Source organism: Anoplolepis gracilipes, chromosome 6 (genome assembly GCF_047496725.1).
Source record: "Anoplolepis gracilipes chromosome 6, ASM4749672v1, whole genome shotgun sequence".
NCBI classification, from domain to species: domain Eukaryota; kingdom Metazoa; phylum Arthropoda; class Insecta; order Hymenoptera; family Formicidae; genus Anoplolepis; species Anoplolepis gracilipes.
In genome coordinates, this window is record NC_132975.1 from 12,610,760 (window position 1) to 12,635,104 (window position 24,345).

A 24,345-nucleotide genomic window follows, 5' to 3' on the forward strand; every position below is an offset into this window, starting at 1 on the left:
ATAATAAAAAATATAATTAGCCATACAATAGAAATTTGCCTTCGAATTTTCGGCATCTGGCCGGACTCGTCATACATTTTGTTACGCAGAATTTTCTGGATTTTCATTGCGCTTACAGTCGAGCAAATTTTATAATATCAATATATTATAATACATTTTAATTCTTTCGAGTTGTTCGAGATGATGGACATATTAGGTGGAACAATGGCATATACGATAGTGTTAATTAAAATTGTCAATTTATGGTATAAACAGCGGTGAGATATACAATAATATATTGTAATATACAACATTAGTAAAAAATAATTATCTTATTGTTAGATTGTAACTCTTACATAATAGTGTATTAACTTTTTATATATTGCAACGTTTACCGCTTAATATTTTGTCATTAAAGTAACCTGTTTGACAATTATAAATATAAATAATATAATATAAAATTAAATAAATATAAATAATATAAATATTTAATAAATTCTTCGTTAATTTACACAAAGTTTTATTGTAATCATTTTCATAATTATAACCATTGAAATCCATAGGACATTTAATAAGATACTAACGATGATGGCGATTGATTGGGAAAAGTGTTCCAACTCGGAACTCAGTATGTTCACGATGACATGGAATGCCAAGATGTCCAGACGTTTCGCTAACTTGACACTGATCCTTTATTCGATGGCCGCAATTTTTCACAGTAGCCATATTGTTGTAAAACACACAGACGTTAACAAAACTTCCAATACTTCCACGCGACCGCTTGTTATGAGTATGAACTTACCATTCGACTTCAATCGAACATACGTATACGAATTGATCATAATTATTCAGTTTATTCACTTAATGTTATGCACCTGTGCAACCGGTATTGTTTTACTGATAAATTTGGTGAGTCTCATTATCTAATAATTACTATTGCTTTAGTATTACGTGTTTATAAATATTTTATTAATTAGATTCAATTAATAATAGACAATGTACAGAGTGATTTATAAATGCACGGAATATTATAGAATGAATATACTATAGAATATAGTACAGAAATAAAAAATATTACTAAAATAGTTGCATATATATATATATATATATATAATACATATATAAAATAGATTCTGAAGATTATGAAAGATTATAGAAAATATCCAATTTTATTTCCTACTTCTTACAATTCAAATATTTTTAAATAATTTCTTTCTTGAAATCGGTAAGACAAGTGACTCATAATATGATTAGCACAATTTGCTGACTTAAATTTATTAAATTTTTATTTTTTTAAATCATTTAAAATCTATTATGTGTACATCACAAATTAATAAAATTCATAATTTGAAAGAAAAGACATGAAATAATCTCGAAACAATTTCAATGTCTGGAATTTTCAAATGAGTGAAAGATTTAATATTGAAATATGCTATAACATATATAAACAGCTATATTGTATGTAATCACACAAAACAAAGACGAATTTTTTTTATTTTCTACAATTTAGAAACAATATGCATATTATGTATCTTCGGATAAGATTTTTTAACTTATTTTAATGTGCACATTTGTCTTACTGTTGCTACGCATTTATAAATCACTTTGTGTGTTTGTATATATGCAGATAAATCCCGTGAAAAATAAATAATAAAATAAAATAATTTAAAATTATATATACTTTATAATCGTATACTTTAGATACTGCATTTAAGTAGTCAAATCGATATCCTTTGCGGATGGTTAACGGAAATTTTTCCAATAAAAAAAAAGAACAATCCAAACATCTTTATGATAAAAAAAAAGATAGAGAAACATCAGTAAATCATCACTTTTTCAGGGCATATTGAAAATCTCTATTCGAATATCGCATTGGCGCTATTTGTGTCAGATACTTAAATTATCTGCTGCTTGGGTTTTGTGATAGTTGTGGTAAACAACACTTTCATTTTGCGCGACAATTTTACGATAAAGAAAAGCACAAAAGGCTTGTAAAAATAAATCTGTAATATAAAATTATTTTTCAAACAATTAAATTATTCATAATTTTTTTGTTTTCTGATTGCTATTGACTATTGTCTTAATATTTCAGTCAATTGGAACGCCCGGTGCCATAAAAATTATAATAAGAACACTCTTATTTTATTTTGTTGTGAATATGGAAGCTTTTGCGTACTGTTTTGCTGGAGAATATTTAAGTAATAAGGTTAAACTTTATAACAAATATTATGCTGTGATATGATGAATGAATTAATTATATACTTTTGAAAATTATTAAGATTTTTTGTATTTTATTAATTTTTCAATAGAGTAAGAATATTGGAGATGCTGCGTATAATTCATTTTAGTACGAATCAAATTCCAAAAATAATCGAATTATATTGTTGCTGATAATAAAGTCACAAAAGCAATTAACTATTACAATTGAAAAAGTCGTGAATTTGTCTTTGGAACGATTTAGCAGTGTAAGTATAAATACATATATATTTATCTTTACTTTTTACAGATCTTTTAGATTGATATATTCTTTCACACAGCGACAAAAAATAACATTATCTTTCTTAAAATATATAAATATTATTTTTTATTTAATATAATTAATTAAATTTCGTAATGTATATGTGTATGTATTTATCTGTATTACTTGATTTTACAAATTTTATATTTTTTTGTTAAATAACAAAACAGTCTTCAGACAAAATATGTATATTTGTAGCACATTTCATACATTTTAAATAGATTGTATTACTTGTTATATTATACATTATTATATATTATATTATACGTTATATTATAAAAAAACACTCATAAAAAGATGCACAAGCATTAAATTTAAACATTAATATTTTATATTTTTTCGATAAATGCATAACTTCATAATAATTAAAAACATTTTTTATTGTAGATTGTAAAAGCTTCAGCCTCATATATTTCAGTTCTACTTGCGATGAGTTAAAACAATTAATTCTTGTACATCAAGTCTTTTCTAATAAATGTTGCAAGTTAATTGCTGTTTAATAAAAAAAAATTTGCACATAAAAACATTAAAGATATGACGAAAATTGTTCTGCGATAATATTGACTCTTCTTTTCTCACATACGTCGCACGTATTTATACGCACGCCCGCGTTTTCATCGAATAAGAATAAGTTCGGGATTGTCTAAAAGTAAAATGAATTGCGATACTTAACGTCTATTAAATGAACACGAATTATCCGTCGATCTCCTCTTATTTTTTCAAAGGAGTTTTATTCGAACATTATGCCTACATTTTCTGCGCGCGCGTTTTGCATTTTTAAATTAATAATTCGTTTAATTCGCTACTATTGCATTGCAGCGCTGAAAAAGGGGAAAAAAATAAAGCAAAAAAATGATTTTATAAACCTTCTTCTCTTTCATTGAAAAAAGTAATTACAGATGTTTGTACATTGCAACCGTATTTGATCGCTCGGTAGTAAAATAATTTTTAATTATCAATCGATCTCGGTAAATGGCGCTTACGATGCGCTTTTGTATTGACGATGTTCTAATTTTTAGTTGCTTCGCAATAATGTTTCAATCGAAAAAATACAAAGGTGGCCGATACTCGTTGTTTTATAAACCGTAAAAAGGTTTATTTTTTAAAATGACAGCTATGAGTTTCTTTGTAATGTTTGTTCTTCGCATCTTTGTTATCTGGCTCAACATATCGTGAATCGCTCGGCGATTCTCAGATTCTTCTGGTTTGCAATGTCACTCATTGTACAGATCTGTCAGTATATTTACTGTCATACTTACAGCGATACACTTTTGAACGGATTATCTTACAGATTTGATGGACAATCTGAGCTTCTTTGACCTATAGCTTGATATTCTTCAAAATGTCTTTTGGGACAATCAATGATGTAAGTCAGTCTTATTATTCATATTTAAAATACTCTTCTTCACGCGCTCTATTATGATATACTTTTCAATTAAATTTTTTTTTTGCTTTATATGTTTAGATAAAAAAATAATAAAATTTTTTCTTTCATTTAGCAGACCTTTACAGCGAGCATATAGGAGCATGTTATTTACAAATTCCTTTGGTATGTACAATAAGCATATGAACAAAAGCCGAATGGTATCGTTTTGAGATCGTAAAAACAATTAGTGATTACGATTAAGAAGATTATGGATTATCATTTGGACGCTCTATCAGCAAGATGGAACGTAAGTAAAATGTAAACTTTTACCAATGTGTTACATTACATACATTTGCGCATAATTATTACTGTCGCTAATATATTTATTGTATTATTATCAATAGAATATCATTTATAAAACATCATTCTATAAATCTATATGTCGAATCTTCATGTCATATTTATATACATGTATTAATTTTCTTCAGGATTATTGTCATTTTATAAAGACGTCGACATTTTTTTTATATATCTGTATTAAGGGCTCGTCTTGAAAAAAAAATTATGTTTAGTATGAAAAAAATATATTTAAACAGCATTTAGAAATTGACTAAAGGACAATATACTTATGTCTTTAACAATAATTTATATAATTTTTTTTATATATACATGTCATTATTCATCGCGTTACTTTGCATGCTTTCGCTCCCATCGCTTTTATTCTATCTTATTCTATTTTATTATTTCCTAATTGTATATATATATGTTATTTGTCGCTAGTCATATATTACGCGGATTTTACTAACTAGTGTATTCTATTATTTATCCTATTTACAATTTAACCTTTATCCATCAATCTTTAATCGATATTTGGTTTCTTTATATTTCTCTCTTTCCCCTACTTCAATATCCTTCCCTATATATTTAAATTTCTTATTCCTTCTCACATATTCCCTACATGTCTCCTTTATTCTTTTTTCTTCATGTTATTCATTGACCTTTACACAACTTATTCTACATATTCTTGACTGCAACGTTCGTCAGATATCTCGATATTCCTCTATTTGCCTTAATAATCCGTATTTTTGTACCTTTATTTCTTCATTATTCTTCCTTTCTTCTTCATTTTCCTATCTCTGTTCTATTGTCTGTCGTTTTTCCCCTAATTCCTTTGCCATTCTTAATTCATGTTTTCTTTTACTCTCTTTCTCTCGTTCTCTCCCTCTCCTTTATCATATGTTATTTGTTTAAATAGAAATTTTTTCTTTTTAGATGAAAGATTTCTGTAATTAAAATCTATTATAAACAATATCAATTATTTTTTTACGTTGATTAGTAAATAAATAAGAAATTTGATAAATTACATATCTTATTGCAATTTTAATGTATATTAAAGCAAGACTGTGCATTTGCTCTACAATTAACTCAGTGATTAAAAAAAAAATAAGTTATAATAAAAGAAACATTTTTAGAATATAAGAGAAAAATGTATACACATATATATATATAATAAGAAAAAAATATACACAATATATTTTTCTGAAAAAATAATTCTAATTCTAAGGAAATAATTTTAACTCTCTTCCTTAAAAAAATTAATTCGCGTCTATCTATCAATTATTGGATTCACATTTGACCTACATACTTTCTTATAGAAGCACAGTCATATCTTTTTATAGTACGATAATATCAAAAATATTCAGATTATATTGTCTCTGATGATAAAATCATAAAAAGCCAATTTACTCTTATATCTGAAAAGTTATAGATTTGTCTCAAAGATTTAGTTACGAAGTTTTTTCATTTACTTTTTATATACGCAAACTTTGATAAAACATTATCTTTTTAGAATATTATTCAATTAATAGTTTTAATTTGTTCATAGCATTTATTATAAATGCTTTTTATGAATTTACATTTTAATATTATAATTAGATAACATTGTTGCAGATTATAAAACCTTGAGCCTTTTATACATCTCTCTATTCAATACAAATGAAACAAAACTTGCATCTTACAAAAATCGCATTTCTATAAGTAAAAAACTTAGACTAAGAATCTAATTGTAGAAGTTTGCGTTAAAATTAAGATTGTTGAAAATCGAATTCTAATAATACTTTCTTTTCTTTCATTGTACATGTATAGAGACAAGGATAAACTAAAAAAAAAATCAGCAACTAAAATATGTAAAGTTTTGTCAAACAATATTGAATACAATAAATTTATTGGTTTTCTCTCTCGTTCTCACAGTATATATGTCTGCTTCACTTTTATTTGGACATCTTTTCTACGCGCATATTGTTTACATTTTAACTGCATTATATCATTACGTATTACAGAATTAAAGAAACCCAAACGGAAAGATAGAAAAAAATCAAGAAAGAGCCAACATTCCTTCTCCGATAACAAATACTTTTTTAGTCTCCTACTTTTTTCAGTTATAAATATATGATAGGCATTATCTGTTTTCTTTAAGCACACGCAATTTTTACAAAGACTGAAAATTTTCTTACAGTCACCGAAGTATAAGGTTCGGTGTAAACTTGCATATGCTCCTTGAATTTTTAAAGGAAATAACGCACTGCACTACATCATCGACTCGAGAGAGAGATAGAGATAGAGAGAGGAAAGGTCGGTCATTCCCGGAAACTTTTTTTTATTGATGTGTAACAACAAACATATGTAATCCGTGCGCTTTGCGATCAAAATATTTAATAAGCTGTTGCTCGAAGGGGAGGATACGTTCTGTACATCTTCCTTTTCAAGCTTCCAGTCTATACAAAGGTGTAGTTTCGTTTACATCATACGATTGATTAGACGCATTTCTGATAATGTTTAAAATTGTCATAAGAAAATTGGTGTATTGATGTTAAAACAATTTAAAAAATCAATAATAAAAGAAATATGAAAATAAAAAACATAATTAGCCAAGCAATAGAAATTTACCTTCGAATTTTCGGCATCTGGCCGGACTCGTCATGCATTTTATTGCGCAGAATTTTCTGGATCATTGCGCTTGCAATCGAGCAAATTTTGCAATATCAATACATTATACTACATTTCTATTCTTTCGAGTTGTTCGAGATAATGGACCTATTAGGTGAAACAATGGCATATACGATAGTATTAATTAAAATTGTCATTTTATGGTATAAACAGCGGTGAGATATACAATAATATATTTTAATATACAACATTAGCAAATAATATTTATCTTATTATTAGAATGTAACACATACATAATAACTACCTTTCTATATATTACAACGTTTACCTTAATAATTTGTCATTAAAGTAAGCTGTTTGACAATTATAAATATAAATAATATAATATAAAATTAAATAAATATAAATAATATAAATAATATAAATATTTAATAAATTCTTCGTTAATTTATAGAACGCTTTATTGTGATCATTTTCATGATTATAATCATTTAAAACCTATCCGTAGAACATTTAATAAGATATTAGCAATGATGGCTATTGATTGGGAAAAGTGTCCCAGCTCGGAAGTCAGTATGTTCACGATGACATGGAATGCCAAGCTGTCCCGACGTTTCGCTAACATGTCACTGATCCTTTATTCGGTGGCTGTAATTTTTTACAGTAGCAATATTGTCGTGAAACACACATACGATAACAAAATTTCCAATACTTCCACGCGACCACTCGTTTTAAATATGAAGCTACCATTTGACTTCAATCGAACATATGTATACGAATTGACCATAATTATTCAGTTTATTCACTTAATGTTATGTTCCTGTGTAACCGGCATTTTAAATGCTTTATTGATAAATTTGGTGAGTTTCAGTATCCAATAAATTATTATTATTGTTATTATTATATGCTTATATTTTATTAATTTTATTTGATTAATATAAAACAATGTACAGAGTGATTTATAAATGCAAATATTAGAAAATACAGGGAATGAGTATAGTATACAAAAATAGAAAATATTAAAATAATTGCATGTATAATACGCACGTGGCATAGCTTCTGAAGATTATGAAAGATTAAAGAAAATGCTCAATTTTATTTTCTGCTCTTTGCAATTCAAACATTTTTAAACAATTTTTTTTTAGATTGATAAGACAAGTTAACTCATTATATGATTTACAATTCCTTGAATTCCCTTAAATTTATTAAATCTTTATTTTTAAAGTCATTTAAAATCTATTATGTATGCATCACGAATTAATAAAATTCATAATTTGCAAGAAAATATATGAAATAAACTCGAGACAATTTGAATGTCTGGAATTTTTCAATAAGTAAAGAATTCAATATTAAAGTATGCTATAGCATATATATATATACATATACATACATATATATATATATATATATATATATATATATATACATATTGTATGTAATCACACAAAACAAACAATTAAAATATTTCTTTTATTTTCTACAATTTAGAAACAATATGCATATCATCTATATTCAAATAAGATTTTTTTTATTTATTTTAATGTACATATTTATCTACAACATTGCAAAAATTGTCGCTATGCATTTATTAATCATTCTGTATGTATATATGTAAATAAATCGTGAAGAAATATATAATAAAATAAAATAATTTAAAATTTTTTTATAATCGTATATTTTAGATACTGCATTTAGGTAGTCAAATCGATATTCTTTGCGAATGGTTGACGGAAATTTTTCCAATGAAAAAGAAAAGCAATCCTAATTACTTTATGGTAAAAAAAATAATAAAGAAACATCAGCGAATCATCACTTTTTCAGAGCATATTGAGAATCTCTATTCGAATATCGCATTGGCGCTATTCGTGTCAGATACTTTAATTATCTGCTGCTTGGGTTTTGTAATAGTTGCGGTAAACAACACTTTTATTTTGCGCGACAATTTTACGATAAAAAAAAGTACAAAAGACTTGTAAAAATAAATCTGTAAAAGCAACCATCATTCTTTTTGCAATAATTTAATTATTCATCTTTTTATCATTTTCTCATTGCCAATAGCTCTTCTCTTAATATTCCAGTCAATTGGAACGCCCGATGCTATAAGAATTATAATAAAAACACTCTTTTTTTACTTCGTTATGAATATGGAAGCATTTGCATACTGCTTTGCTGGAGAATATTTAAGTAATAAGGTTAAAACAAATATTATGCTGTGATATGATGAATGAATTAATTATTTACTTCTGAAAATTATTAAGATTTTTCGTATTTTATTGATCTTTCAATAGAGTAAGAATATCGGAGATGCTGCGTATAATTCATTCTGGTACGAATCAAATTCAAAAAATGGTCGAATTATATTGTTGTTAATAATGAGATCACAAAAACAATTAACTATTACAATTGGAAAAGTCGTGAATTTGTCTTTGGAACGATTTAGCAGTGTAAGTATATATATTTATCTTTATCTTTTATAGATCTTTTACAATCTTTTAGATTGATGTTTTCTCTCACACAGCGACAAAAAATACATTATTTTTCTTAGAAATATACAAATATTATTATCCATTTTATATGATTAGTTAAATTTCATAATATATATGCCCATACATGTGTTTATCTGTATTATTTGATTTTTCATATTTTATATTTTTCTATTAAATAACTTAAAATTATATTTTCTATAAAATATAATCCCTAAAATTCAGACAAAATATATTTGCATCACATTTTATATATTATAAAAAAAAAAGATTGCATTACTTGTTATATTATACATTATAAAAAAATCATTCATAAAATGAAAACGTAAGTATTAAATTTAAACATTAATATTTTATATTTTCTTCCATAAATGCATATCTTCACAATAATTAAATTTTTTTTATTTTAGATGCTAAAAGCTTCTGGCTCATACATTTCTGTTCTACTTGCGATGAGTTAAAGCGAAACTAATTTCTGTACATCAAATCTTTTCACGCACGCGTTTTCATTGAATAAGAATAAGTTCAGGATTGTCCAAATGTAAAATAAATAATTGTGATACTCAATGTCTATTAAATGAACACGAATTATCCGTCGATTCTCCTCTTATTTTTTCAAAGGAATTTTATTCGAACATTATACCTACATTTTCTGCGCGCGCGTTTTGCATTTTTAAATTAATAATTCGTTTAATTCGCTACTATTGCATTGCAGTGTTGCAAAAGGGAAAAAAATAAAGCAAGGAAACAGTTTTGTAAACCTTCTTTTCTTTCAACGAGAAAAGTAATTGTAGATGTTTGTACATTGCAACCGTATTTGATCGTTCGGTAGCACCATAATTTTTAATTATCAATCGATGTCGATAAATAGCGATTACTTACGATGAGCTTTTGTATTGACGATGTTCCGATTTTTAGTTACGTCGCAATACGTATCAATAAAAAAAAAAAATACAAAGTTTGCCGATATTCAATATGTTTTATAAGCCGTCAGTAGAAAGATTTATTTCTTAAAATGGCAGCTACGAGCTTCTTTATAATGTTCATTCATCGTATCTTTGACATCGGGCACGATGTATCATGAATCGCTCTGTGCAGATTCTTCTGGTTCGCAATGTTACTCATTGTACAGATCTGTCAGTATACTTACTGTCATACAGCAATACATTTTTGTACTGATTTGATGCACAATCTGAGCTCTTCTTTGACCTATAGTTTGATGTTCTTCAAATGTCTTCTGAATTAATTAATGGTAAGTCAGTCTTATTATTCATATTTAAAATACTTTTCTTTGCGCGCTCTCTTATAATATACTTTCAATTAAATTTCTTCTTCCGCGCTTTATATGTTTGTATGAAAAATAGTAAACTTTTTTGTTTCATTCAACAGACCTTTACAGTCAGTATATGAGAGCATGTGGTTTATAAATTCCTTTGATACAATATGCATATGAACAAAAGCCAAATGGTATCGTTTTTTGACATCGTAAAAACAATTAGTGATTACGATGAGGAAGATCATGGATTATCATTGGAACGTTCTCTCAGCGTAAGTTCTAATCAATTTGTTACATTACTTTGCGCATAATTATTACTGTCGCTAATGTACTTATTATATTATCAATATAACATCATTTATATAACACCATTTTATAAATTTATTTGTCGAATCTTCATAATATTATAATATCATATTTGTATACATGTGTTAATTTTGTTCTCCAAAATTATTGTTATTGTAAAGGCGTTGGCATTTTATGTAGCTGTATTACTAATCATGCCCTGAAAAAAAATTATGATTAGTTATGAAAAAAGTACGGTTAAACATTTAGAAATTGATTAAAGGACAATATACTTTTGTCTTTAACAATAATTTACATGATCTTGTTCTATACACATTATTCATCACGTTACTCGGCATATTTTCGCCCCCATTGCGTTTATTCTATCCTATTCTACTTTATTATTTCCTAATTGTATGTGCATATGTTATTTGTCGCCAGTCATATTTTATGCGCATCTCGCTAAGTATTCTATTTTATCCTATTTACAATTTGTCCTTCAGCCATCAATCTTTAATCAATACTTTCTTTATTTTGTATTCCGCCTTTCTTTCTCATTCCAATATCCTTTCCATACATTCAAGTTTCCTATTTTTTCTCACATAGTTTCTACGTGTATTTTTTATTCTTTTTTCCTTCATGTTATTCATCGACCTATATACAACTCTATTTAACTTATTTTTTACTGTAACTTCTTCAGATATCTCGGTATCTTATGTGCCTTAATAATCGTATTTTTGTATTTCGACTCTCTCATTCTTCTTCCATTCTTCTTCATTTTTCTACCTCTATATTTTTCTGTCGTTTTCCCCCTATTTTTCCCCGTATTCCTTTACCATTCTTAATTCATGTTTTCTTTTACTTTCCTCCTCTCACTTTCTTTTTCTTATTCTCTTCCTTTATCACATATAACTTTTTTCAATGGAAATTCTTTCTTTTTAGATTAAAGATTTTTGTAATTAAAATCCATTATAAACAATATTAATTATTTTTTTACGTTGATTAGTAAATAAATAAGAAATATGACAAGTCACATATCTTATATTTCAATGCAATTTTAATGCAAATGTACAATATATTAAAGCAAGATTACATTTGCTTTACAATTAAATCAGTGATTTAAAAAAAGAAAATAAGTTATAAAAACAAAAAGATTGTTAGAATATAAGAAAAAAATTTATAAATATATAATAAGATATATATATATATATATATATATATATACATAATAAGAAAAGAATGTACAAGTATATTTTTCTAAAAAAATAACTCTAATTGTAAGAAAATAATTCTAACTCTTTCTTAAAAAAATGAATTTGCGCCTTTTTATCAATACTAGATTCACAATTGACCTACTTAGTTTCTTACAGAAACACAATCATATCTTCTTATAATACGATTGAAATATCAAAAATAGTCGGATTTATTGCCTCTGAGGATGAAATTATAAAAAGCCAATACTCTTATATCTAAAACGTTATAGATTTGTCTCTAAGATAATTTAGTTACAAAGTTTTTTCATTCACTTTTCATATACGCAAACTTCGATAAATCGATTATTTTTTTAGAATATTATTCAATTAATATTTTTAATTTGTTCGTTGCTTTTAATTATAAACGCTATTTACTATTTTACATTTTATTATAATAATCGAATAACATTGTTGCAGATTATAGAAGTCTTTTATATATATCTCCACTTTTAATACAAATGAAGCAAAATTGCTTCTTGAAAAAATCGCTTTTTAATAAGTAAAAAAATTTAACTAACAATCTTATTGTAAAAGTTTGCATTAAAATTAAGATTGTTAAAAACCGTATTCTAATAATACTTTCTTTTCTTTTATACATGTATAAAAACAAGGATAAACTAAAAAAAATTTACAACTAAAATATATAAAGTTTTGTCAAACCAATAACGAATAAAGCAAATTTATTGGTTTTCTTTCTCGTTCTCACGTTACATTTCTCTGCTTCACTTTTGGATATTATATCTTTTCTAGGTGCATATCGTTTTACATGTTAACTGCATTATATCATTATATATAACATAATTAAAAGAACCCAAATGGAAAGATAGAAAAAGTTTAGAAAAAGACAACATTCGTTCTCAGATTACAAATACTTTTTTAGTTTCCTACTTTTTCAGTCATAAATATATAACAGGCATTTTCTGTTTTCTTTGAGCACACGCAATTTTTACGAAGACTGAAAATTTTCTTACAGTTACCGAGGTATAATGTTCGGTGTAAACTTGCATATGCTCCTTGAATTTTTAAAGGAAATAACGCACTGCACTATATCATCGACTCGAGGGAGAGATAAAGATAGAGAGAGGAAAGATCGGTCATTCCAGGAAACTTTTTTCTATTGATGTGTAACAACAAACATATGTAATCCGTGCGCTTTGCGATCAAAATATTTAATAAGCAGTTGCTCGAGGGAAGGTGCATCTTTCTGTACATTTTCTTTCTCAAGCTTCCAGTCTATACAAAGTGGTAGTATCGTTTACATCATACGATCGATTAGACGCAATTCTGATAATGTTTAAAATTATTGTCTTAACAAAATTGGTGTATCAATGTTAAAACAATTTAAAAAAGCAATAATAAAAAAATATGAAAGTAAAAAACGTAATTAGCCTACCAATAGAAATCTGCCTTCGAATTTTCGGCATCTGGCCGGACTCGCCATGCATTTTGTCACGCAGAATTTTCTGCATCATTGCGCTTGTAATCGAGCAAATTTTGCAATATCAATATATTATAATACATTTTTATTCTGTCGAGTTGTTTGAAATAATGGATATAATAGGTGAAACAATGGCATATACCATAGTGTTATTTAAAATTGTCATTTTATGGTATAAACAGCGGTGAGATATACTAATATATTTTAATATACAACATTAGCAAAAAATATTAAAATATTTATTTTATTGTTAGAATGTAATTCATATATAATAATCATATATATTAATGTTCTACATATTTAATTGTAAAATACTGCTTAATATTTTGTCATTAAAGTAAACTGTTTGACAATTAAAAATATAAATAATATAATATAAAATTAAATAGTTATAAATATAAATATAATATAAATAAATATAAATATTTAATAAATTCTTTGTTAATTTATACAAAGTTTTGTTGCAAACATTTTCATGATTATAATCATTCAAAAACTATCCGTAGAACATTTAATAAGATATTGAGAATGATGGCGATTGATTGGGAAAAGTGTTCTAGCTCGGAAGTCAGTAGGTTCACGATGACATGGAATGCCAAGCTGTCCCGACGTTTCGCTAACCTGTCACTGACTCTTTATGTGGTGGCTGTAATTTTTCACTGTAGCCATATTGTCGTGAAACACACAGACAATGACAAAGCTTCCAATACTTCCATGCGACCGCTTGTTATGAATATGGATTTACCATTTGATTTCAACCTAAAATACGTATACGAGCTAACCATAATGATTCAACTTATTCACATAATGTTATTTTCCTGTGCAAATGGTCTTGTAAATGCTTTATTGATAAATTTAGTGAGTTTTTAATTATCTAGCAAATTATTATTATTGTTACATGTTTATTGTTAATATTTTATTAATTGCATTGAATTAATAAAAAACATTATACAGAATGATTTATAAATGCATAGCAATACTTCAAAGAAGAAATGTAGTACACTGAAATAAGTAAGAAATGTTATTTAAATAGTCGTATATATTATAGTATATGAAAATTATGGCAAATTAAAAAGAATATTTGATTTTATTGCCTGCTCCTTGCAATTCCAACATTTTTAAACAGCTTTTTTCAAATCGATCAATACGTAAACTCATAGCATGATCAACGCATATTTTTCTTTTGATATAAATTGATTAAATTTCTATTTTTAAAATCATATTTTAAATTTATTGCATGTACATCACAAATTAATAAAATTCAAAATTTTTCAAAAGAAATAAAATAAACTAAAAATAATTTGAACAACGTCTGGTAGTTGCCAGCAAGTGTAGGATTCAATATTGAAGTAGACTGTAACACATGTAGGCATACAAAACAGACTTTGAATTCCTTTTAATTTTTCACAACTCAGAAACTGTGATATGCATGGTCTATGTTCAAAAACAATTATTTATTTATTTATTTTAATCATGCACATTTGTCCTTTCATATTACAAAAATTAATGCTATACATTTACAAATCACCTGTATACATATATGTCCAATTAAATCTTGTAAAAAAATATAAAAAAAATAATTTTAAAATATTTTTTTATACCTTAGATATTGCATGTAGGTGGTCAAATCGATATTCTTTGCAAATGGTTAACGGAAATTTTTCCAATAAAAGAGAAACGCAATTCGAATCTCTTTGTAATAAAAAAAGTAATTAAGAAACATCAGCAAATCATCACCTTTTCAGAGCATATTGAAGATCTATATTCTAATATCGCATTGACGCTATTCGTGTCAGATACTTTAATTATCTGCTGTTTAGGTTTTGTATTGGTCGTGGTAAGCAGCACTTTTATTTTACAGCACGACAATTTTGCGATAAAGAGGAATATAAAAACTTGTACAAATAAATCTGCAAAAATAATGAGCCTTAATTGCTATTAATTATTCATCTTTTTATCATTTTCTCATTGCCATTAGCTCTTGTCTTAATATTCCAGTCAGTTGGAACGCCCCATGCTACGAATATTATAATAAGAACACTCTTATTTTACTTCGTTATGAATATGGAAGCGTTTGTGTACTGTTTTGCCGGAGAATATTTAAGTAATAAGGTTAAACTTTATAACGAATTATACTGTGATAGATAAATGGATTTATTATTTCTTCTTCTGAAAATTATTAAGATTTTTCGTATTTTATCAATTTTTCAATAGAGTAAGAATATCGGAGATGCTGCGTATAATTCATTCTGGTATGAATCAAGTTCTATAAATAGTCGAATTATATTGTTGGTCGTAATAAGATCACAAAAGCAATTAAATATTACAATTGGAAAAGTCGCAAATTTGTCTTTGGAACGATTTAGCAGTGTAAGTATATGCACATACATACTTATCTTTATTTTTTATACAGATTTTTTACAATCTTTTACATATTGATATATTCTATCACAAAGCGACAAAAAAAACATATTATTTCTTAGAACGTATATAAATATTATTTTCCATTTAATATAATTAATTAATTTTCGTAATATATATGCTTAAATGTGTATTTATTTATGTAACTTAATTTTTCAAATTTTTTATTTTTCTATTAAATGACCAAATATAGTTATCAGACAAAATATATTTATTATACAATTTATATATTATAAAAAGATATTATATTACTTCTAATATTACACATTTTAAAAAGATATATAAGAATTCAATTTGAACATTAATATTTTATATTTCTTTGATAAATAGATTCTTTGATAAACTCATAATTATTAAAAATTTTTCTATTATAGATTCTAAAAGCTTCAGCCTCGTATATTTCTGTTCTACTTGCGATGGGTTAAAACGAAATCTTGTACATCAAATCTTTTTTAATAAGCGTTAAGAGTTGTTTGTTAGGCAAAAAAAAATTTTGCACATAAAAATATTAAAAACATAACGAAAATTGCTTTGCGATATTATTGACTTTTCTTTTTTCAAGTGCTTTCGCACACATGCACGTGTTCTCGTTAAATAAAAATTAATTTGAGATTGTTCAAAAGTAAGTGAATAATAACGTGATACTCAATGTCTAAAGAACAAAGTCGAATTATCCGCCGGTTTTTCCCTTCTTTTTCTGCAGGAGTTTTATTCCAACATTATACCTACATTTTCCACGTACGCGGTTTGAATTTTTAAATTAATAATTCGCTTAATTCGATACTCTTGCATTGCACCGCTGAAAAGGAGAGAAAATAAAGCAAACAAATGATTTTTTAAACCGTATTCTCTTTCATCGAGGAAAGTAATTGTACTTACAATTAGATGTTTGTATACTGCAACCGTACTTGACCGCTCGGTAGCAAAATAATTTTTAACTATCATCAATTGATCTCGATAAATGGCGCTTACGATACGTTCTTATATTGATAATGTTCCGATTTTAATTGCTTCGAAAAAATATGATGTTCGATAATACTCGATGTTTTATAAGCCATCAGTAGAAGGGTTTATTTTTTGAAATGACAGCTACCAGCTTCTTTATAATGTTCTCTAAAACTCTTCGGATCTTTGGCATTTGACTCGACGTGTCGCTCTGCGCAGATTCTTCTGGTTTGTAACGTTACTCATCGCTCAGATCTGTCAGTATACTTACTGTCAATAATGCACTTTTGCACCAATTATCTGATGGATTTAATGGATAATCTAAGCCCTTCTTTAAGATAGCTTCATACTGTTCAGAATGTTTTCTGGATCAATCAATGCTGTAAGTCAGTTTTATTATTCGTATTTAAAATACTTTTCTTCACGCGCATTATTATGTGTGTGTGTGTGTGTGTGTTCGTATGATATATACTTTTTCAATTCAATTTCTTCTTTCGTACTTACATGTTTATATAAAAAATAATAAACCTTTTGTTTCATTTACCAGACCTTTACAGTCAACATATAGGAGCATGTAATTTACAAATTGGTAAAACATGCATGTGAACAAAAGTCAAATGGTATCGTTTTTGAGATCGTAAAAATAATTAACAATTACGAAGGAAGATTATGGATAACATTGGAACATTCTATCAGCCTAAGCTCTTATCAATTTGTTACATTAATTTGTGCGTAATTATTATTGTCTCTAATATACTTATTGTGTCTTGTATTATCAATAAAACATCATAATTCTCGATATGTCGTATCTTCATATTTATACACGTGTATTAACTTTATTCTCCAGGATTATTGTTATTGTAAAAGCGTCAGCATTTTATGTATCTGTACTACTAGTCATGTCTTGAAAAAAAAAATTAATTACGTTTAATTATGAAAAAAGTACAGTTAAAAGTACAGTTTAGAAATTAACTAAAAGACGATATACTTATGCCTTTAACAATAATTTATATGATCTTTTTCTATACATATGTCATTATTCATCGCGTTACTCCGCATATTTTCGTCCCCATCGCGTTTATTCTACCCTATTCTAATTTATTTCCTAATTGCATGTGCGTGTTATTTGTCGTCAGTCATATATTATACGTGATAAAGCAGATAAAGAGAGGAAAACAGAAAGAATGAGACAAAGAGAGTAACAGAAAACATAAATTATGAATGGTAAAGGAATTAGAGGAAAAACGCCAGAAAAATATAGGGATAGGAAAATGAAGAAGCATCTTGCTAACTATAGTGTATTCTATTTTATCCTATTTACAATTTCTCCTTCATCCATCAATCATTAATCGATATTTTCTTTATTTTCTGTTCCTTCTCCCTTTCTCGCTTCAACATCATTCTCCATACATTTAAGTTTGCTATTCTTTCTCACATAGTGTTTAAATGTGTTCTTTATTCTTTTCTCCTCATGTTACTTACCGACCTATACACAACCGATCTATTCAATTTATTCTTGACTACAACGTTCGTTAGATATCTTGGTATCCCTCTATTTGCCTTAATAATCTGTATTTTTCCATTGCATCTCGCCTCTCTCATTCTTCTTCCATTCTTCTTCATTTTCCTATCTCTATATTTTTCTGCCGTTTTTTCTCTAATTCCCTTACCATTCTTAATTTGTTTCTTTTACTCTCTTTCATTTTCTCTCTTTTCTTCTTTTCCTCTACTTTATCACGTATTACTTTTCTCAATAGAAATTCTTTCATTTTAAAGATTTGTGTAATTAAAATCTATTATAAACTATATCAATTTGTTTATGTTAATTAGTAAATAAATAAGAAATTTAAAAAGTCGCATATTTTATTGCAATGCAATTTTAATGCAAATGTACAATATATTACAGCAAGACTATATTTGCTTTACAATTAAATCCGTGATTTAAAAAAAGAAAATAAGTTATAAAAAAAGAGATTTTTGGAATACAAGAAAAAAATTTATAAATATATAATAAGATATATATATTATTATATATATAATAAGAAAAGAATGTACACAGTATATTTTTCTAAAAAAATTGTTCTAATTCTAAGAAAATATTCTAGTTCTTTCTTAAAGAAATGAATTTGCGTCTTTCTATCAATTATTGAATTCACAATTGACCTACTTATTTTCTTGCAGAAGCACAGTCATATATTCTTATAATACGATTAAAATATCAAAAATAGTCGGATTACATTGCCTCTGATAATGAAATCACAATTTACTCTTATATCTAAGAAATTATAGATTTGTCTCTAATAATAAAAGATAATTTAGTTATGAAGTTTTTTCATTTACACTTTTCATATACGCAAACTTCGATAAAATGATTATTTTTTAAGAATATTATTCAATTATATATTTTTAATTTGTTCATTGCTTTTAATTATAAATGCTTTTGATAATTGAATAACATTGTTGCAGATTATAGAACCTTAAGTCTTTTACATGTCTCCATTATCAATACAAATGGAGCAAAATTGCATTTTACATAAATCGTGATTCTAATGAGTAAAAAAGTTTAACTAACAAATTAATTGTAAAAATTTACATATAAGCAAACTTATAGTGTAGCGTATGCAGCAAATTTATTGATTTTCTCTTTTGTTCTCACGTTATATCCCTTTACTTTTATTTGGACATTATGCCTTTTCTACGCACATATCGTTTTACATTTTAACTGCATTACATCGTATTACAGAATTCAAGGAACCCATAAACGGAAAGATAAAAAAAGACGAGAAAGAGACAACATTCGTTCTCAGATTACAAATACTTTTTTATTCTTCTACTTTTTTCAGTCATAAATATATGATAAGCGTTTTCTTTGAGCACACGCAATTTTTACGAAGACTGAAAATTTTCTTACAGTCACCGAGCATGATTTAATGTTCGGTGTAGGCTTGCATATACTCCTTGAATTTTTAAAGGAAATAACGCACTGCGCTACACCATCGACTCACCTGAGGGAGAGAGAGAGAGAGGAAAGGCCGGCTACCCGGAAACTTTTATTTATCGATGTCACAACAATGATATGCAATTCGTACGCTTTGCGATCAAAATATTTAATAAGCAGTTGCTCGAAGGGGGGGAGTCGTTCCATACGTCTTCCTTTTCAAGCTTCCAGTCTGTACGAAGGTGTAGTATCGTGCACATCATACGATCGTTTGGACGTGTTTCTAATAATGTTTAAAATTATTATTTTAACAAAATCAGTGTAAAAAAATATGAAAGTAGAAAATATAATTAGTCGAATATTAAAAATTTGTCTTCAAATTTTTGGCATCTGGCCGGACTCATCATGCGTCTTGTTAAGCAGAATTTTCTGGATTATTTCGCTTATAATCGAGCAAATTTTTCAATATCAATATATAATAATACATTTCTATTCTACCGAGCTTTTCGAGGTAATGAGCATGTTAAGTGAAGCAATGTCATACTCAACAGTATTAATGAAACTTCTAATTTTTTGGTATAAACAGAGGTGAGATATGCAATAATATATCGTAATATATAATATTAGTAAAAAATATTAACCTTACAATTAGTGTTAAATTGTAATACATATTTAATAGTGTATTAATTTTTTATATATTTAATTGCACACATTTACCGATTAACATTCATTAAAGTAAACTATTTGATAACTATAAACAAATATAAACAATATAATATAAAACCAAGTAAATATAAATATTTAATAAATTTCTTGTTAATTTATACAACGCTTTACTGCAATTATTTTTACGATTATGATCACTTGAAAACTATTTGTAGGACATTTAACAGCATATTAATGATGATGGCGAATGATTGGGAAAAGTATTCCAATTCGGAATTCAATATGTTCACGATGACATGGTATGCCAAGTTGTCCCGAAGTTTTGCTAATGTGACATTGGTCTTTTATTTCATTGGTATAGTTTTTCACAGTAGCCATGTTGTCGTGAAACACACAGATGACAAAGCTTCCAATATTTCCACGCGACCGCTCGTTATAAACATGAACTTACCATTTGACTTCAATCGAACATACGTATATGAGTTAACTATAATTATTCAGTTTATTCATGTAATGTTGTGCACCCTTCTGCTCGGAACTTTAAATTCTCTACTGATAAGTTTAGTAAGTTTCATTATCTAATAAATTTTTATTATTATATGTTTATTAACATTCAATTAATGAAAAGATAATAAAAAATAAATAAAAAGGAATATACAATGTGATTTATAAATGCTCGACAATGTTTCAGGACATAAATGTAATACACTGAAATAAGTAAAAAATATTATTTAAATAGTCATACATAGCATAGTTTCTAAAGATTATGGAAGATTAAAAAGAATGCCCAATTTTATTTTTTGCTCTTTGCAGTCCAAACTTTTTAAACGACTTTTTTTTCAGATTGATGGATAAGGCGAGTAAAACATGATTACAATTTCCTGATTTAGATTTATTACATTTTTAGTTTTGAAGTCATTTAAAATTTATTATGAATGCATCACAAATTAATAAAGTTCACAATTTGCAAGAAAAGATATGAAATAAACTCGCAACAATTTAAACAATGTCCAGTATCTTTCAACGAATGAAAGATTCAATATTGAAATATGCTATCATATATATGTATAATCACACAAAGCAGGCATTTTGAATAATTCCTATAATTTTTCACAATTTAGAACTCTTACGATATACATGATCTATGTTCAAATAACATTTATTTACTCATTTTAATGCGCACATTTGCTCAGTAACAATTATAAAAATTACAAATATTGTTGCTACGCATTTATAAATCATCTTGTGTATATATATATATATATATATATATACACAATTTAGTATATACTAAATCTTCTGAAAAAATATATAATAAAATAATTTTAAAATAACTTGTTTTATAATCACACATCTTAGATATTGCACTTAGGTGGTCAAATCGATATTCTTTGCGGATGGCTGACGGAAATTTTTCCAATGAACAAGAAAAGCAATTCGAATTTCTTTATGGTAAAAAAAATAATAAAGAAACATCAGCAAATCATCGCCTTTTCAGAGCATATCGAAGATCTGTTTTCAAATATCGCGTTGGTGCTATTCGTGTCAGATACTTTAATTATCTGTTGTTTGGGTTTTGTAATAATCATGGTATGTAACACTTTCATTTTTCAGCGCGATAATTTTGCGGTAAAGAAGAATAAGAAAACATGTAAAAATAAATTTGCAAAAGTGACGAGCGTTAATTGTTTTTAATTATTCATCTTTTTAGTTTTCTCATAGTCATTAGCTTTTGTCTTAATATTCCAGTCAGTTGGAACGCCCGATGCTGTGAAAATTATTATAAGAACACTCTTATTTTACTTCGCTATGAATATGGAAGCGTTTGTATTCTGTTTTGCTGGAGAATATTTAAATTCTAAGGTTAAACTTTTTAAAACGAATATTATTGCTTATGATAGATTTATTATTTACTTCAAAAAATTATTATTTCTCGTTTAATAGAGCAATAGTATAGGGAATGCTGCATATAATTCATTCTGGTACGAATCAAATTCTAAAAATAGTCGAATTATATTGTTGTTGCAAATGAGATCACAAAAGCAATTAGCTATTACAATAGGAAAAATCATGAATTTGTCTTTAGAACGATTTAGCAGTGTAAGTATTATACATACATATTTATTTTTATCTTTTACAGATCTTTTACAATCTTTTACATTGATACATTCTTTCATGCAAAGAAAATTTTATTTTTTTTAGAACATATAAATATTATTTTCCATTTAATATGATTAATTAAATTTTGTAATATATATGCTTGTGTGTGAATGTGTGTGTGTGTGTGTGTGTGTGTATGTGTTTATGTGTGTATATGTACATATATATATATGTATATATATTCATGCATATGTATTTATCTGTGTTACTTAATTTTTCATATTTTAAAAATTTCTGTTAAATGGCCAAATACATATAAACACTAAACAAAAGATATTTATTATATATTATAAAAAGATTGTATTACTTGTTATATTATACATTATAAAAAAATCACTTGTAAAAAGAATAAGCATCAAATTTAAAGATTAATATTTTATATTTCTTCGAGGAATACATATCTTCATAATTATTAAAAATTTTTTATTATAGATTATAAAAGCTTCGGCCTCATACATTTCAGTTCTACTTGCAATGAGTTAGAACTAATTCTTGTACATCAAATCTTTTCTAATAAGCGTTAAGAGTTGATAGTTGTTTAGTCAAAAAAATTTGCACATAAAAACATTAAAGACATGACGAAAATTATTTTGCGATATTATTGACCCTTCTTTTCTCACGTACGCCATACGCATTCACACGTACGTGTTTTCATCGAATAAGAATAAATTCGGGATTGTCCAAAAATAAAATGAATAATTTGTGATACTCAATGTCTGTTAAATGAAATCGAATTATCTGTTAATTCTCCTCTTATTTTGCCGTAGGAGTTTTATTCGAACATTATACCTATATTTTCCGCAAGCGCGTTTTGCATTTTTAAATTAATAATTCTCTTAATTCACTATTATTGCATTACAGCGCTGAAAAGGGGAGAATATAAAGCGAGGAAACGGTTTTGTAAACCTTCTTCTCTTTCATCGAGAAAAATAATAGTAGATGTTTGTATATTGCAACCGTGTTTTACCGCTCGGTAGCAAAATAATATTTAATTATCTATCTCGGTAAATGGCGTACGATGCGCTTTTCGTAATGACGTTCCGATTTTTAGCTGCTTTACAATACATTTCGATAGAAAGAAAAACACAACGTTCGGCGATATTCGATGTTTTATAAGCCGTGAGTAGAAGGGCTTATTTCTTACGACAGCTACAAGCTTCTTTATAATGTTCATTCTTTGATATCTGACTCGACGTGTCGTGCATCGTTTTGCGCAGAATCTTCTGGTTCGTAACGTTCATCGTATCATTGTACAGATCTGTCAGTATACTCACTGTCAGCAGTGCACTTTTGCACCGATCACCTGGCGGACTTAATGGACAATCTGAGCTCCTCTTTGACTTATAGCTTACCCTTCAAAACAATGATCTTCTGGATCAATAAATAGTGTAAGTCAGTCTTATTATTTATATTTATAATACTCTTCAGCTCTATTATTATTATAATTATAACACTTTAAATTATACTATTTAAAATTATGCAGAATTTATTTTCCTTGTTGCGGTGCAAAAAATTTAACGACATCTTATATCAAACACTTTGATTATTTGTTCCATTGGGTTTGTCATCATTATTGTGAATGTAATATTAAAAGATATTTATGCGACATTAATTGTTATCGGATACACAGTAAATCCATATTAATTAATATGTATAATAGTACTTTAAAAT

At 26.8% G+C, this 24,345-nt stretch overlaps 3 protein-coding genes, 1 long non-coding RNA gene and 1 pseudogene across 5 annotated transcripts in view; 4 read left to right on the forward strand and 1 right to left on the reverse strand.

The window, feature by feature from the left end:
- Positions 1 to 24,345, reverse strand: part of LOC140666958 (uncharacterized) — a 34,485-nt gene that overhangs the window by 2,792 nt on the left and 7,348 nt on the right. The gene's annotated exons all lie outside the window — the stretch shown is intronic.
- LOC140666955 (uncharacterized) lies at positions 161 to 3,140 on the forward strand (annotated as a pseudogene).
- Positions 6,388 to 9,968, forward strand: LOC140666799 (odorant receptor 4-like). Of its 2 annotated transcripts, none has more exons than XM_072894341.1 (6): positions 6,388 to 7,024; positions 7,318 to 7,669; positions 8,492 to 8,722; positions 8,888 to 9,001; positions 9,098 to 9,253; positions 9,703 to 9,968. In XM_072894341.1, exons 1-6 carry the CDS (start codon positions 6,768 to 6,770, stop codon positions 9,751 to 9,753), a joined length of 1,161 nt encoding a protein of 386 aa, XP_072750442.1. In that variant the 5' UTR covers positions 6,388 to 6,767; the 3' UTR covers positions 9,754 to 9,968. The 2 variants fall into 2 exon arrangements, with proteins under 2 accessions (XP_072750442.1, XP_072750443.1); XM_072894342.1 differs by having other exon boundaries at positions 8,492 to 8,584.
- LOC140666954 (odorant receptor 4-like) lies at positions 13,085 to 16,442 on the forward strand. Its single transcript, XM_072894515.1, has 6 exons — positions 13,085 to 13,728; positions 14,051 to 14,402; positions 15,151 to 15,381; positions 15,543 to 15,656; positions 15,759 to 15,914; positions 16,340 to 16,442. The coding sequence occupies exons 1-6, from the start codon at positions 13,472 to 13,474 to the stop codon at positions 16,388 to 16,390; spliced, it is 1,161 nt and encodes a 386-aa protein (XP_072750616.1). The 5' UTR covers positions 13,085 to 13,471; the 3' UTR covers positions 16,391 to 16,442.
- LOC140666952 (odorant receptor 4-like) lies at positions 19,957 to 23,284 on the forward strand. The gene is made up of 7 exons (XM_072894514.1): positions 19,957 to 20,436; positions 20,730 to 20,813; positions 20,889 to 21,078; positions 21,874 to 22,104; positions 22,264 to 22,377; positions 22,459 to 22,614; positions 23,107 to 23,284. Exons 1-7 carry the CDS (start codon positions 20,180 to 20,182, stop codon positions 23,155 to 23,157), a joined length of 1,083 nt encoding a protein of 360 aa, XP_072750615.1. The 5' UTR covers positions 19,957 to 20,179; the 3' UTR covers positions 23,158 to 23,284.

Coding starts and splice junctions, on each gene's coding strand:
- LOC140666799 (XM_072894341.1), top strand. CDS start 6,768: ATGAAAATAAAAAACATAATTAGCCAAGCAATAGAAATTTACCTTCGA. Junction 8,723..8,887: donor TGGGTTTTGTAATAGTTGCG/GTAAACAACACT, acceptor TTAATATTCCAG/TCAATTGGAACGCCCGATGC. Junction 9,002..9,097: donor GAGAATATTTAAGTAATAAG/GTTAAAACAAAT, acceptor ATCTTTCAATAG/AGTAAGAATATCGGAGATGC.
- LOC140666954 (XM_072894515.1), top strand. CDS start 13,472: ATGAAAGTAAAAAACGTAATTAGCCTACCAATAGAAATCTGCCTTCGA. Junction 14,403..15,150: donor ATGCTTTATTGATAAATTTA/GTGAGTTTTTAA, acceptor TTTATACCTTAG/ATATTGCATGTAGGTGGTCA. Junction 15,382..15,542: donor TAGGTTTTGTATTGGTCGTG/GTAAGCAGCACT, acceptor TTAATATTCCAG/TCAGTTGGAACGCCCCATGC.
- LOC140666952 (XM_072894514.1), top strand. CDS start 20,180: ATGAAAGTAGAAAATATAATTAGTCGAATATTAAAAATTTGTCTTCAA. Junction 20,814..20,888: donor AATATGTTCACGATGACATG/GTATGCCAAGTT, acceptor TTTTCACAGTAG/CCATGTTGTCGTGAAACACA. Junction 22,105..22,263: donor TGGGTTTTGTAATAATCATG/GTATGTAACACT, acceptor TTAATATTCCAG/TCAGTTGGAACGCCCGATGC.